The sequence below is a fragment of the Mercurialis annua genome, linkage group LG5 (genome assembly GCF_937616625.2).
Source record: "Mercurialis annua linkage group LG5, ddMerAnnu1.2, whole genome shotgun sequence".
Classification (NCBI taxonomy): domain Eukaryota; kingdom Viridiplantae; phylum Streptophyta; class Magnoliopsida; order Malpighiales; family Euphorbiaceae; genus Mercurialis; species Mercurialis annua.
The window spans coordinates 13,752,484-13,765,212 of NC_065574.1; the positions used below are offsets into that span (position 1 = coordinate 13,752,484).

The 12,729-nt window shown below is 31.7% G+C and overlaps 2 protein-coding genes and 1 long non-coding RNA gene across 3 annotated transcripts; 1 reads left to right on the top strand and 2 right to left on the bottom strand.

Moving 5' to 3' along the window:
* Positions 1 to 1,053: 1,053 nt before the first annotated feature.
* Positions 1,054 to 4,516, bottom strand: LOC126680061 (glutamine synthetase nodule isozyme-like). Its single transcript, XM_050375099.2, has 12 exons — positions 4,316 to 4,516; positions 4,197 to 4,236; positions 3,471 to 3,574; positions 3,322 to 3,370; positions 3,077 to 3,183; positions 2,597 to 2,684; positions 2,127 to 2,330; positions 1,992 to 2,045; positions 1,871 to 1,908; positions 1,623 to 1,782; positions 1,480 to 1,540; positions 1,054 to 1,263 (listed from the first exon to the last, which is right to left on the bottom strand). The coding sequence occupies exons 1-12, from the start codon at positions 4,387 to 4,389 to the stop codon at positions 1,172 to 1,174; spliced, it is 1,071 nt and encodes a 356-aa protein (XP_050231056.1). The 5' UTR covers positions 4,390 to 4,516; the 3' UTR covers positions 1,054 to 1,171.
* Positions 4,517 to 5,297: 781 nt separating this feature from the next.
* On the bottom strand, positions 5,298 to 8,452 carry LOC126680313 (probable metal-nicotianamine transporter YSL7). Its single transcript, XM_050375417.2, has 5 exons — positions 8,007 to 8,452; positions 7,270 to 7,433; positions 7,077 to 7,174; positions 6,826 to 6,960; positions 5,298 to 6,739 (listed from the first exon to the last, which is right to left on the bottom strand). Exons 1-5 carry the CDS (start codon positions 8,374 to 8,376, stop codon positions 5,458 to 5,460), a joined length of 2,049 nt encoding a protein of 682 aa, XP_050231374.1. The 5' UTR covers positions 8,377 to 8,452; the 3' UTR covers positions 5,298 to 5,457.
* A 2,026-nt stretch (positions 8,453 to 10,478) lies between these two features.
* On the top strand, positions 10,479 to 11,932 carry LOC126682657 (uncharacterized). The gene is made up of 3 exons (XR_007641481.2): positions 10,479 to 11,066; positions 11,177 to 11,238; positions 11,420 to 11,932. It is a non-coding gene; the product is annotated as an uncharacterized LOC126682657 (long non-coding RNA).
* The last annotated feature ends 797 nt before the right edge of the window (positions 11,933 to 12,729 follow it).

Below are 12,729 nucleotides of genomic sequence, written 5' to 3' on the forward strand. Positions count from 1 at the left end.
TAATTTTGCTAAAGAATATGCATGTTAATATAATCAATTGCTATAAACTAGTAAGTGGATATTAATTGGAGAATTTGGTTAATCGGGCCATGCACAAAAAAACATTTTACAATTCTAAATATAGGAATTTATACTATCCAAACATAAAAGGATATTTATCTTTTCAAAAAGAAGCAAATTAGTCTATCATATTTGTCAAGTAGGAAAATTAATTATAGAGTTACATAGTGCGTTGGAACCACAACTGCACTGTAAACCGAATTTTATTTAATGTATTTGATGATTTCTAAAGAGGTAAAAATGGAAGTTTAATATAAATTTACACGGAAAACACGATTTGGCCTTCTTAGATGGGACAACCAAAAATGTGATATGTCCCTTCTTAAACGGGACGGGGGAAGTATTTAAAAATTATGTGAAAAACTTTCGTGAAGTACCTATTTGGTTCTTGAAAGTGTTCAAATGAATTACTGGGCAAAATCTGCAATTTAACAAATTGATCCATAAACCTTTAAGGTTGCAGAACTAGTTTGAATTCTCAGACTTATATTCATATTTTTATAGATTTTTATGAGTTATTAATGGAGTTATTCATAATAATTATGATTCAATCCTTCAATTATACTGCTACGTGTCGATTTGATCCTTTAAATTTTTTTATTTGGATCAATAGCTTGTCATCTAGACGTGTTTATCTAGAAATCATCTCTAAACGCTTAAGATCTTAATCGCTTTTTTCGCTGTCCGAAAAAGTAACGTTTACAAATATTTCAAATATTATTTTAATTTTTATGAAAATATATCTTTCTATCTTTATATGACAGAGAAAGTAATAATTATTGAATTTATTCCTACAAAATTTTATTAAACTATGATCAATTTTACCAACGAGCTGTAACTCAAATAGTATAAGCGCTGGACAACAAACTGTCCAGGTCGTGGGTTCAATTCCTCCCACAAGCGCTCCCCACTCCTCCAATTATCAAAAAAAAAAAACTATAATCAATTTTGTGACTGATCATATTATGACCAGTTCGAAGCAAAGACAGAAAATGGAAAACAATACAAAATTTGAATGGTAATTTAAACAAATCAACAGGAAGTTGATATCTCAAGAAAATGAAAACAATTGTAGAAACAAAGCAATCAGGTAAACCAAATTGGTTGGTCTCTAAGGCTTCCAGAGAATAGTGGTTTCAGCTATCATTGAAGTGACAGTATATGGATCCATGTTGGATGATGGCCTCCTATCTTCAAAATAACCTGCAAACACCATAAATAGTAGTCAATGTAGATTAAGATAATTTTTTTATAAAAAAATATTAGTTCGGAAACCGATTTATAATTTAATAACCGTTTTATAATTTTTTATAATCCGGTAACTGTTTTGTAAATAAGTTATAGTTCGGTGACCTTAAAAATATTTAATATTTTCATATCTATTACATTTCATAAACCAAGCATAGTCGCAATAAATACCTTTGCCTTTCTGTTCTGTGTCGCGCCCGACACGGATAGATGCTCCCCTGTTAGCAACACCCTGCAATTTCACATAATAGAAAAAGTTTGACAAATTGTTGGCAACATGTTAAGAGTTCTGATTATAGGAATAGGAAGCGTACCCAGGAGAATTTGTTGATATCAGCGGTCTCATGGCGACCAGTGAGTCGTCTCTCGTTGCCTGTACCGTATGCAGCTATATGCTCCTTGTGGCGCATACCCAACTTCTCGATAGCCTTATGGATTACATCTATCCCGCCATCATTTCTCATCGACTTGGTGCTGACACCAAATTACCAAACAAAAACTCGTCATTTCGACATTTCATTTCCGTTTTCGAATAAAAGTGAAATATCAATAGCATCCGAACCTGTAGTTTGTATGCGCACCAGCTCCGTTCCAATCGCCCTAGAGATGAATATAAAGCAAGTGAGTTTAACTTGTTTCAAGTAACGCAAAACGTATATACATTTGCAATTGCTCTAACTAACCGGAATTGGTTTTGGGTCAAAAGTAAGGATGGCTCCTGCAACCTCAGTGATTCGCTGTACAAGTAGGAAGTAGAATTACAATATTATTACAAGAATTGATGTAATAGTATTAGTATTAGGCATTAGGCCAGTTACCTCAAGAATGTAACGAGCCATCCATAGCTCATCACCAGCAGAGATACCAAGTACAGGGCCAACTTGAAATTCCCACTGGCCAGGCATAACTTCACCATTGATGCCACTGATATTGATGCCGGCATATAAGCAAGCCTTGTAGTGGGAGTCTACAATATCCCGCCCGAAGGCTTTGTCAGCTCCCGTTCCACAGTAGTAAGGACCCTGCATCATACAAATATTCATTATATTTTTAATAAATTATATTTATTTATAAAATAATTCTACTCATAAGTTAGCATGGACACGGAGAAATCATACACTTGGACACAAATATAGTGAAAGAGTGTTATTTTAAGGTTTCTTTACGTAAAAAATGAAGTTTCGGGTCCAAAACGTCAAATGTCCGAAACGTTTTTAAAACGGGACACGTTGACTGAATGAAGTGTCCGTGCTACCATAAGTATTAAAAAAAATTAGAATTTGAGAACCTGAGGTCCTGGGAATCCACCAATAGGCCATCCAATTGGCCACTTCACATCCTTCTGAAGAAGAGTGTACTCTTGCTCAATCCCATACCTTACCACATTAAAAAAAAGTTGCAACTTATTGTAATGTGTATTTGTACTATGAATTTGTGAATTATGTGTTGTTCTAGGTAAAATTATTTCACTCATAAGTTACAGTTATACATTTTCATATTTTTAAAACTACTTTTCAAATTTTATAATCTATTTTTATAAACATTAGGAGTATTATGACATCGCTTTCTATTTGTATATTTTTGCTGCAAAAATATATATACCACATGCCATCAAATGATAAAGAATTGTGAATTTTTCATTAAATATTGACATTAGTAAATGTAAGTAACCAATCATTAAACAGAACATCAACAAGAGATTTTAGAAGTATTATTAAATGATTTATCAAAAAAAGTTATAATTAAATGCTACGATTAAACAATGTACCATGGCTCTTCAGCAACAACATCAGACTGGCTAAAGATTTTGGCGGCATTGAATCTTTTATTGGTGGGAAGAGGCTCGCCTGCCGGTGTGTACGCATCGCACATAACCTACATAAATGTGATATAATATACTATGAATTACAATTTTTATTTATATAATTAAATTTCAATATATATGACCAGAAATGAAGAGATGAACATAATTTAAAAAGAGCTAATAAAATGAAGATTCAAATAATTAATTACCAGGATGTTGTTTCCTCTTCTAAAGGGATCTTTAAAAACTGCCTGTGGGCTGATTCAAGTTCAACCAAAATAGAAAAATAAATAAAATAAAAAAATGAACAAGGGCAAGGAGATGAAAATAATAATAATAGGTGAGTAATAAAACATACTACAAAATGACTTCACTGTCATCTCCGGGGGCTTGGTCTGTGCTGGAACCATCATAGTTCCACTTTGGCAATTTTGATGGATCACTCACTGCTGCTGGGAGGGTCTGTACATAACACAACACAAAATAAATTGATTATTTTGTATTTAGTTTTTACAGTGTTAAACATAAAAATGCACTTCTAAAAAAGGGTTACCAAATTTTATCTGAAAATTTTGCTGGCCAACTAATATTTTTTAGAAATAGAAAGTTATCCGCTCATGTCAGATCAAAGTTAGTACATATATAATTTGTTGTTTGGTATTGATATTGATGTAACATGAAGAATGAGAAAAAAAAAACCGACATCAACATAAGCCAAAATCTCATATAAAATGAGCGAAACCTCTCGCTTTTTAAAAGATGTTAATTGAATTTTCAAAACGCTACAAATAAATTGTTGGTAACCGTTTTATTAAAAATATATAGTTCGGTGACCACACAATTTTTTAATCTTGAATTAGTTTGAAAATCCAACCAACAAGGACGTATGAACTCTTGGGGAGGGGGAGCGCTTGTGGGAAGAAATAAACCCACGACCTTAACAGTTTGTTGTTCAGCGCTTATAACATTTGAGATATAGCTTGTTGGTACATTAGGATTAGTTTATTGAATGGCAATTGATGATTTGAATTATAACCAAAAAAAAAAAAAAAAAACTAAATTTTGTTATAAAAGAAAAACTCACTCTTGCTTTGCTCCTTAAGTCCAATCCAGATCCACCGATCCTATACAAAACAACAAAATTAAGAACATACAAGCTAAACCAAAATTAAGGAAAATAAGATGATAATTAAAATAATGTACCATATATATTCAGCTATAATCTTCTCAGTGGAATCAGAGAGATCGAGGTTAACAAGATCATTAAGCAGAGACATGGCTTGGTAATAATTTTTGAGAGAGATGGTTAAACATAAAAAGATTGTTTAGTTCTTATCAAATAGATGTGATGCAGTCAACAATTACTTCCTAATTGTTTCCAATAAGTCAGGAAAACAATTAATTTTTTAGTAAATATTTATGTGATGGATATAGTTTATCCGAAGAGAAGGATAATATTTGGTCATTTTTTTCACATCTTTAATAAGTATTTTATTTTTCTTTTAATACTCGCTTCGTCCCACTCTAATTGACAAAATTTGGAGTTTTTGGTGTCCTATTCTAATTGACAAAACTAACATAACTACTATAATTTTATTTTTTAATATTTCATTTTTACCCTCATTTAAAATTAAACTTTTTATGAAAAATGGTGAATATTTAATGAGAATTTAACTAATATACTAATAGAATTAATAAGCTTAATTATCAATAGAAAGTTATAGAAGTAACTATCTACGTCATAACTTATTAATTTATATTGATTATTGCAATTTTGTTATTTTATCAATTAGAGTGGGACGTAGGGAGTATTTTTTTGTTAACTCCTATTTAATCAAAAAAAAATATACATTCTTATCCATGTGCAGATTTGTTAAAAAAATATATTAAATTACATTAAATTAAATTAAAAATATGAGAGTATTAAATTAAAAGACGACTTTTTACATTGGCGGTAGATTTGAAAAAAAATAAAAGGTGGTAATTTTATTTGACATTTTTTAAAAGACGTGATTAAGTAGGGTATTAGTGGGCTAATAATCATCAATGGCCAAATATTAAAGAGTTGCACATCACATGTTTGATGGTATGCCTTAGTGAGTTTGTACTAATTTTGATATTAAAGAGTTGCACATCACATCTTCTAATTATTTGCCTACAATATGTAACAAAATAACTAACATAATTAACACAAACACAAAAAACTGTAAATAGAAAACCTTATAAATCAAAAATCCAGAAAAGAAAAGAAATCTCAACTTGCATAATTACAAATGATAAAAAAAAAACTGAACTAAATTAACCAGACACAAACTAACAATAATCTAAAAGATTAAAATCATTTACTATCCCTTGACGAGCTTCAAGCAGAGAGGAGGGTTGACACCAGTAAGTGAAAGTATAGCAGCCGGAATTCCCCACAAAGAGTCGCCGCAGATGAGACCAGAAGCCACGGCAGGTCCGAAATCATTCGCCTTCTGCTTGTTGATCCTCTCCCATATAAACAGAATCACACTCCCAACACACATATCTATCGTAAAATAACCTCCGATATAGAACGGTATCGCCATGCACATTGGGCTCGGAATGAACCTATGGATCCTCCATTTGGTTTCGTACTTGGCCAAAAGATCGCGAACGAGGTTCACAACGATGGCGCCCACGAAAAACCCTACCGTGAGCGTGAAGCAATGTTTCGGAAGCGAAGAGAAACCCTCCACCCCGAAAAGAGCGATCCCACGATAGACCTGCGCGTAAGGCGCGGGGTAGGTGCTCGTAGGCTCGCCCATGTCGGGGTAAGATTTGTAGAAGAACCAGAATACTAACGGAGTTATCAAACACCCCATTGCAGTTCCAGCGACTTGGCTGAAGAACATAGCAACAGCTGATGAAAGAGTGAGATATCCTGTTTTGAAGTCTTGCATGAGATCAGAAGCTGTGGAGACGATGCTCATCATGACTCCACATGAAGCAAGACCGGCTATGACTCCACCGTCATGGCCGACCCAAGCGCTGAAGATGATGATAGCGAATTTGCCGTAGTTGGAGGCGAGAGACCAGTCTGTTAGACCGCAACCGTAGGCGTTGCAGAAGGCTAAAACTGGTGCAATCACGTAAGCTACTAAAATATGGTACCATTTTAGCTGATGGAAGATGAATAATGGGATCATAACAGTTGAAAAAGCTGCAAGAGCAAGGTATCCAACCAAAGCAGCCCATAATGGGATTTGATCCTTAAGAAAAAACTCTTTTCTTCGCTGTTCGTCGTAGTATGCAGCAGAAACATCAGTCTGCTCGTCAGACTCGAGATCAGATGGAGCGATCGAAGCAGAAGCTTGCTTTTTCGAGTCGAGGTAGAGGCTGATTGCGGTCTTACCGAGCATGCAAACGACATGGTAAAGTCCATCGCCGAGCATAGTAGCGATAGCGATAAAAACTCGATATCCTTGGATGCCATGGAGACTACTAGCTGATAAATCAGAAGGATACCAGTTGCCTTTTTTTGCTTCAATGAGTGGCCACATGATTCCCCATGAAACAATGGCTCCAAATAGCAAGGAGAAGTTCACCATGTATGGACATATCATTCCAACGCCAACATATGTTGATGAGAAATCGAAGTAAAACCTGTCATGCACATTACCATACAATTAATTCATAATCTAAGTAAACAAATAAAAAACAAAATGTGAATGTTGAAAACATTAACATACCTCTGATTGTATGCTTTAAGACCAAAAGTGGGGATACTAGCGAATCCACAATCATCTCCATTAGTGAAAAACCATTGAAAACAAGCCCAGATCATGCTGGCTCCGAAGAATTTAAACAAAATTCCCACCTGCTTCCTGCAACAAAACAAAGCCAAACATAGGCTTATCAGCATACACGAGTAAAACACAATATAAACCATTTAAATATATCTTAAATTCTTGGTTGTAAACATGTTGTAAACGATGCTTACTTGGCTAATTTGGCTCCTTTGGGTGTGTGAAAGGAGTTGATAAGATAAGCAGTGGCTGTTCCACTAGGGTACGTTAGCTTGTACTTCAAGATCATTAGCTGCAATTCAATTATCACAGACATTAAACATTAACAAACAAAACCAAGAGACTAAAAAGAATAGTTAAGGAGAAGAAAAGTTGAGAAATATTTACCCTTCTCAAGGCTACAATGGAGAACAAGCCAATGAAGCTTACAATAAAGAGAAAACCCATGAGCCAACCAAGAGACAGATGCTTCACATTCTCTGGTGTATTTCCTCCTTCTGATTGAGCTGCTATCCTTGGAAGCATACCTAGTATGTAACTTGCTGTCCCACCTGTTATCATACATTTTCACGAGATTAGTTTTTCCGGAAAAAATTGACTAAAATCGACAATTTTAAAAAGTTAGAAATATAAATAAAACAAATCGAAAAAGTGAAATGTTTTTGGATGATTAAACCTCTAATATGTTATCAATTAAAGGATCATCGGTTCAACTCTAGTAACCCTAAAAACCTAGAACCCCTAACCCTAAAATTGTTCCGGCCACAATTCTCACTCTTCATTTTAATCTCAATCATATTATTAGTACAAATCACGTAAAACTCGTAAAAAATCTCACACAAATAGATCAAACATACGGAAAGAGAGAAACTTATTATTATATCATCAATTACCAAAGATGTTCCCATCTAAATTTAAATTTCATTATTTTTATTCTAATATATCATCTATTATTCAATTCAACGATCATCGGTTGGATTACACCTCAACCTAGTAACCTAAAAACCTAGAACCCTAACCCTATAATATCTCAGTCATATTATCAAAACAAAACACGTAAATCCATCAAAAAAAATCACACAAATCGATCAAAACATACGTAAAGAGAGAAAATAATTACTTACTGCTAAAGGCAATGCCAGAAGAGGCAACAACACAAGTCTGAATAACAGTATTTTCCTGCCTAGTAAAAGGCTGTTTCAAGTAACCAGCTTTCGAGAGCAAACCAGTCCACATCTTGAGAAGAAAAAAACCGAGTAATCCAGCAGCAACATTAAGAGAAGGAATAACACCAGTGGTGAGATTCAGCTTGCAAACAATAAAGTTGAAAACTATACTCAAGAAAAAGCTTGTAACCAGTGCCCTAATGGTTATTTGCTCTGTCCATGGAGGCACTGGTAAGTCCTTAAAAGCTTGCTCTCCGATGACAGCAACCGCCTCGTCGTTAGTACCAGCTTCTTCCTCATCCGGAGGGTTTGTGCTTCTCCGGCTCATTTTTTTTGGTTTTTTGTTTTTACTCCGCAACTTATGATTCTGTTGTTGAGGTTTATCGGATACTTATAGTGATAGAATCCAAAACGGTATTGGAAACTGAAATATATGGAGTGATTATATTTTTACTTGTAGGGTTTGGATTTCCTATGGTTACATGAGTTTGTGTTAACGTAAATCACTTCACACTCCTTCGGCCACCCAATATCTTTTTTATTTTTCATTCTTTAAATGGTCAATAAAAGGTTTGGTACCTTTAGTTTTTATTTTTAAATATGTTTTATTAGACTTTATTTACTTATCTTTATTTTGATCCTTTTAAGTTTTTATTATTTAAAACAATTCAGTGGTTTATTTTTGCTCAATAATTTTTCTAGAAAAATTAATTTTATTACAATAAAAAATTTACTAGTTGTTACACCTTACAATTGTTTTTAATGAAAAGTTGATTGAAATATAAACTTCTTCATTTTCATACAATAGCAATACCTATATTAAATTAAGCATTAAGTATGTGTGACGAATTTCTAACCGCGCAGTTATTGTTGTTGACCCTGCCGAGCCTACCTAAAGGTTGAGGTCGGATTGTAGGAATTGGATGACACGCAGTGTCGGAGATAGGATTTCAACATAGGAAGAGTCAAATTACAATATGCAATATATGAAGTAAGCAATCTTAAAAATTAGGAGGAGTTAATTAAATTGTAAAGTATTAAGATTTTGTTGCTAATTTCAATAATATTAAAAATTTAGAGGGGACAATGACACTTTCATGCCTTCCCCAGTTCCCCTCCCTCCATCGGTGGTGATATGTTTTTGTATTTATATAAGAAGCTCTACAACACCTATACCATGCAATTATTTTTTAAGCACAATACTTCTTAAATCAGGTAGGAACATCTAGTAAAGTCCTTGTAATTACGTACTCGATAATCTTAATATATAATTGTACGTTTTTCATAAGACTAGTTTCGCATTACGTGCTACGCACGTAGCGCGTAATGTGTCTCGTCAGTTTATGTATTAATTACATTTTTTATATTTATGTGAATGTATTTTATTTATAATCAATATTAAAATTATTAAAGATTTTTATTACAAAGAAATATAATATTAATAAATTAATTGACATCTACAATATTTACTTATAATTATACCAATGTATAATTGTAAATTAAGTAGAGTTTTTGTTGGATTAGAAAATCTCTTACGTGTTTCACATGTGGCTCGTAGTATAACTCGTCAAGTAATGATAATTATATTTATTATGGATAAGAGTAGTTCTATTTATGTTTAATTAACAATTATTTCTATAATCATAAATTGTATTTAAGTATAAAATCTCAAATGATAGTTAATTATAATTTATTTTATTTTAAAAAAATATAAATAAAAACATCAAATAATAATTAAAATAATATTTTATTTGAAGAAATTTACTTTAGTTAGAATTCTAATTGATTAAATAAAAAAAGAGATAGTAAAAGTTAGATATTTAAAATAATTTATTTTAATTATTATTCCAATTTGAATTTAAATTTGATTTAAAAATATTCGATAATTTTTTGTTTAAATATAGTCTGGAGTTTGCTTGGTTCCTTCCTTCCATTTATAACCTAATCCTATTCCAATTAAAATAATTTAGTAAGCTGCCTTTCTAAAGAATTCCTTATTCAAATTAAACTCTAAAGCATCTCCAATGGTGCTCTTTATTTTAAAGAACATAATTATTAAAATATATAGTATCTTTAACTTAAAGAATAATATATTTAGATTTACTCTAATAAACTCTCTAATATTTACTCTTTATCTTAATTTTATTTTCATAAAAATTATTAAAAAATAAAAATATTAATAATATTAATTTATTTATTCAGTTTTTAAATTTAAAAATTTAAAATAATACATCTCAAATGAAAAATAACTAACTTATTTTAAAATTTAAAAGTTTATCTTTTTGAAAATGAAGTAGAGAGTGAAAATGGCTCTCCACGTATAGAGTCATTTTCACTCTCTATTCTAAATTTAAATGGGCTAAGCACACAAATCACTCAAATGGTCCATTTGTCTTCATAAATACATCACCTATTGAAAATATGCAGAAATCTCTCAATAAAAAAATAAAATTTTCATAAATACCTCAAAATCAAAAATAAGGAGATTTATTATTAAAATAGGACAATTTTGTCCTTCCTTACTAAGTATCGTTATTTACCAAAGAGGAAAGAGTTCCTTTCCAAATTAATAACTAAAACTCATCTTCAACCTTATTTTCAAAGCGAAATCATGCCATTAGAGCAACTACAGAGCTCCAAATTCTGCCACAATCAGCGTACGAGCTATTAATCTTCACGAGATATGATTTAACCTTCGATCTCAACACAATCAAGCAACAAATCACCAAAACTAACAAGGTAAACGAGAAATGCAGTTTATAGATTTTTTTAAATGGAAGGTGCGGCAGAGATCCGGCAACAGTTCGGCTCCTACTTGTTGTCCCTTAGATTCCTACTGAGATATGGAGGACGAAATAGGTAACTAAGGTTTCAAATTTTTGGTCTATCGAGAATGGATCCGACTAGCAATTTGCAAATTCGTGTTAGCACTGTAATTAGAGGTAACTTTGGGTGAATTGATTTCTATTTACCGATGGGTGGATTTTGTAACTGAGATATGCAAATTTGATATCTGAGGTATGCAAATTTGATTTTGTAATTGAAATATGCAATTGACTTTAGAAATGTAACTGAGATGCATATTCCATTTTTAATTCTTTTTTTATTTTTGTTGTTTATGCATGTAGGTGGATTTTGTTATTATGATTAAACTGGGTAAAATATCATTAAATGAAGGTGTCCATGATAGGTGAGTAACATTTAGAAATATAGCTATAAATAACTGTTATAACCATTTTATGGAATTGATTTAAATATTAGTTATGGAATATGTGTTTGATTTTAAAGGTTATAATGTTTAAGCCGATAGAATTACATGAATGGAAATTTAATCAATGATTGGGTTTTGAACTTTTTTATGGTTGTTATAGGTGTTTGAAACTATAAAGACCCAAGAAGAAATGTACACGGAATTTGCAGCTAAGATTGCTGAATTTAAGGCAATCTGAAACTGTAAAACATGCGGATTCATTTGCATTGCTCATTGTTTTTATATGCATACATGATTGATGGATAAATAATTAGGGGCTCTGAATCCTTGGATTGGTATCAAGAACTCGTATAGTACACAAGATGAAAGGACATCCAGAGACAAGTCTGCATTTATTCAACCAGAATTGATATTCGTTGAGAACAGTGGTGCATTTTACTTTACCCAGAAATACGTGTCGAAAATAAACTTGAAATCAACCTGATGTAAACCATCCCAAAAATAAAATAATTTTAAAATCTATAATGCATATTTTTTTTATGTTTTTTTCATTGGGTTGGTTCAGGTTTTGTATATTTCGAAGAATGTTTTGGTCCTAGATTGTTGCCATTTCTAGCTCTAAACTGTAATCTAATTTACCCGGGATTAAATACTCATAGTCTAGTTTCACTTATTTGCATCAATCTGAAATCAACTTGATATTTATAGTGGCATATTTTATGTTTTTATATTTGACTATGAATTTGACATATTATAGTAAGAGTCATTTTAATACGTCTAAACCAAAAAACTAAAATTGGAGTATAACTGATGGTAAACTGAAAATTAACTTAATGTAAACCGAATGTGTTTTAAAATCTAAAGTTGACGTAAGTTGTTCTGATATTTTCTAGCATTTTGTTGTGTGAATTGTTAGAATTTCCTTTTTTATTTTGATATTTAGTTGATTTTAGGCTGATGTTTAATCAATCTTAAAATTATCAAATCTCCATTAATTTCATCTCAAAATATTAAAATTTTACAATCCAAATTAAACTGATTCGTGTCATCACTTATGTATTAGTGAAAAAAATTGACACTTGGTTGATCTTTAGTTGACATTCAGTTGATCTTCGGTTCACATATGGTTGATATCTGGTTGACATTTAGTTGATCTTTGAAATTTTTCCAAATTACAAAAGATGAATTTCAACAAATTAAAGAGAACTCGTCAAAACAGTCGAAATCGACACTTGCCAACCTTGGAAAAGGGAGAATTAGTAATAATAATTTTAAATCGTTTCGCGTAAAAAAAGTCAACTAGTTAATATTTGGTTGATTTTTGGTTGACTTATAGTTGATAGTTTGTTGATTTTCAGTCGACATTTGACAGATCTTTTAGATTTAGCTAAATTATAAAAGAAAAGGTTCAACATATTAAAAAAAGTCATTAAAAAGTTAAAATTAATACTTGTCAACATTATCATTGTT

Bases quoted from the DNA above. Each gene is read 5' to 3' on its own strand.
- LOC126680061 (XM_050375099.2), bottom strand. From the start codon at position 4,389: ATGTCTCTGCTTAATGATCTTGTTAACCTCGATCTCTCTGATTCCACT. The intron at 1,541-1,622 runs GTACGCTTCCTA...GTGAAATTGCAG, and splicing joins ATATCAACAAATTCTCCTGG to GGTGTTGCTAACAGGGGAGC. The intron at 1,264-1,479 runs GTATTTATTGCG...TGGTGTTTGCAG, and splicing joins CACAGAACAGAAAGGCAAAG to GTTATTTTGAAGATAGGAGG.
- LOC126680313 (XM_050375417.2), bottom strand. From the start codon at position 8,376: ATGAGCCGGAGAAGCACAAACCCTCCGGATGAGGAAGAAGCTGGTACT. The intron at 7,175-7,269 runs GTAAATATTTCT...ATTGAATTGCAG, and splicing joins CCATTGTAGCCTTGAGAAGG to CTAATGATCTTGAAGTACAA. The intron at 6,740-6,825 runs GTATGTTAATGT...TGTGCATGACAG, and splicing joins CTTAAAGCATACAATCAGAG to GTTTTACTTCGATTTCTCAT.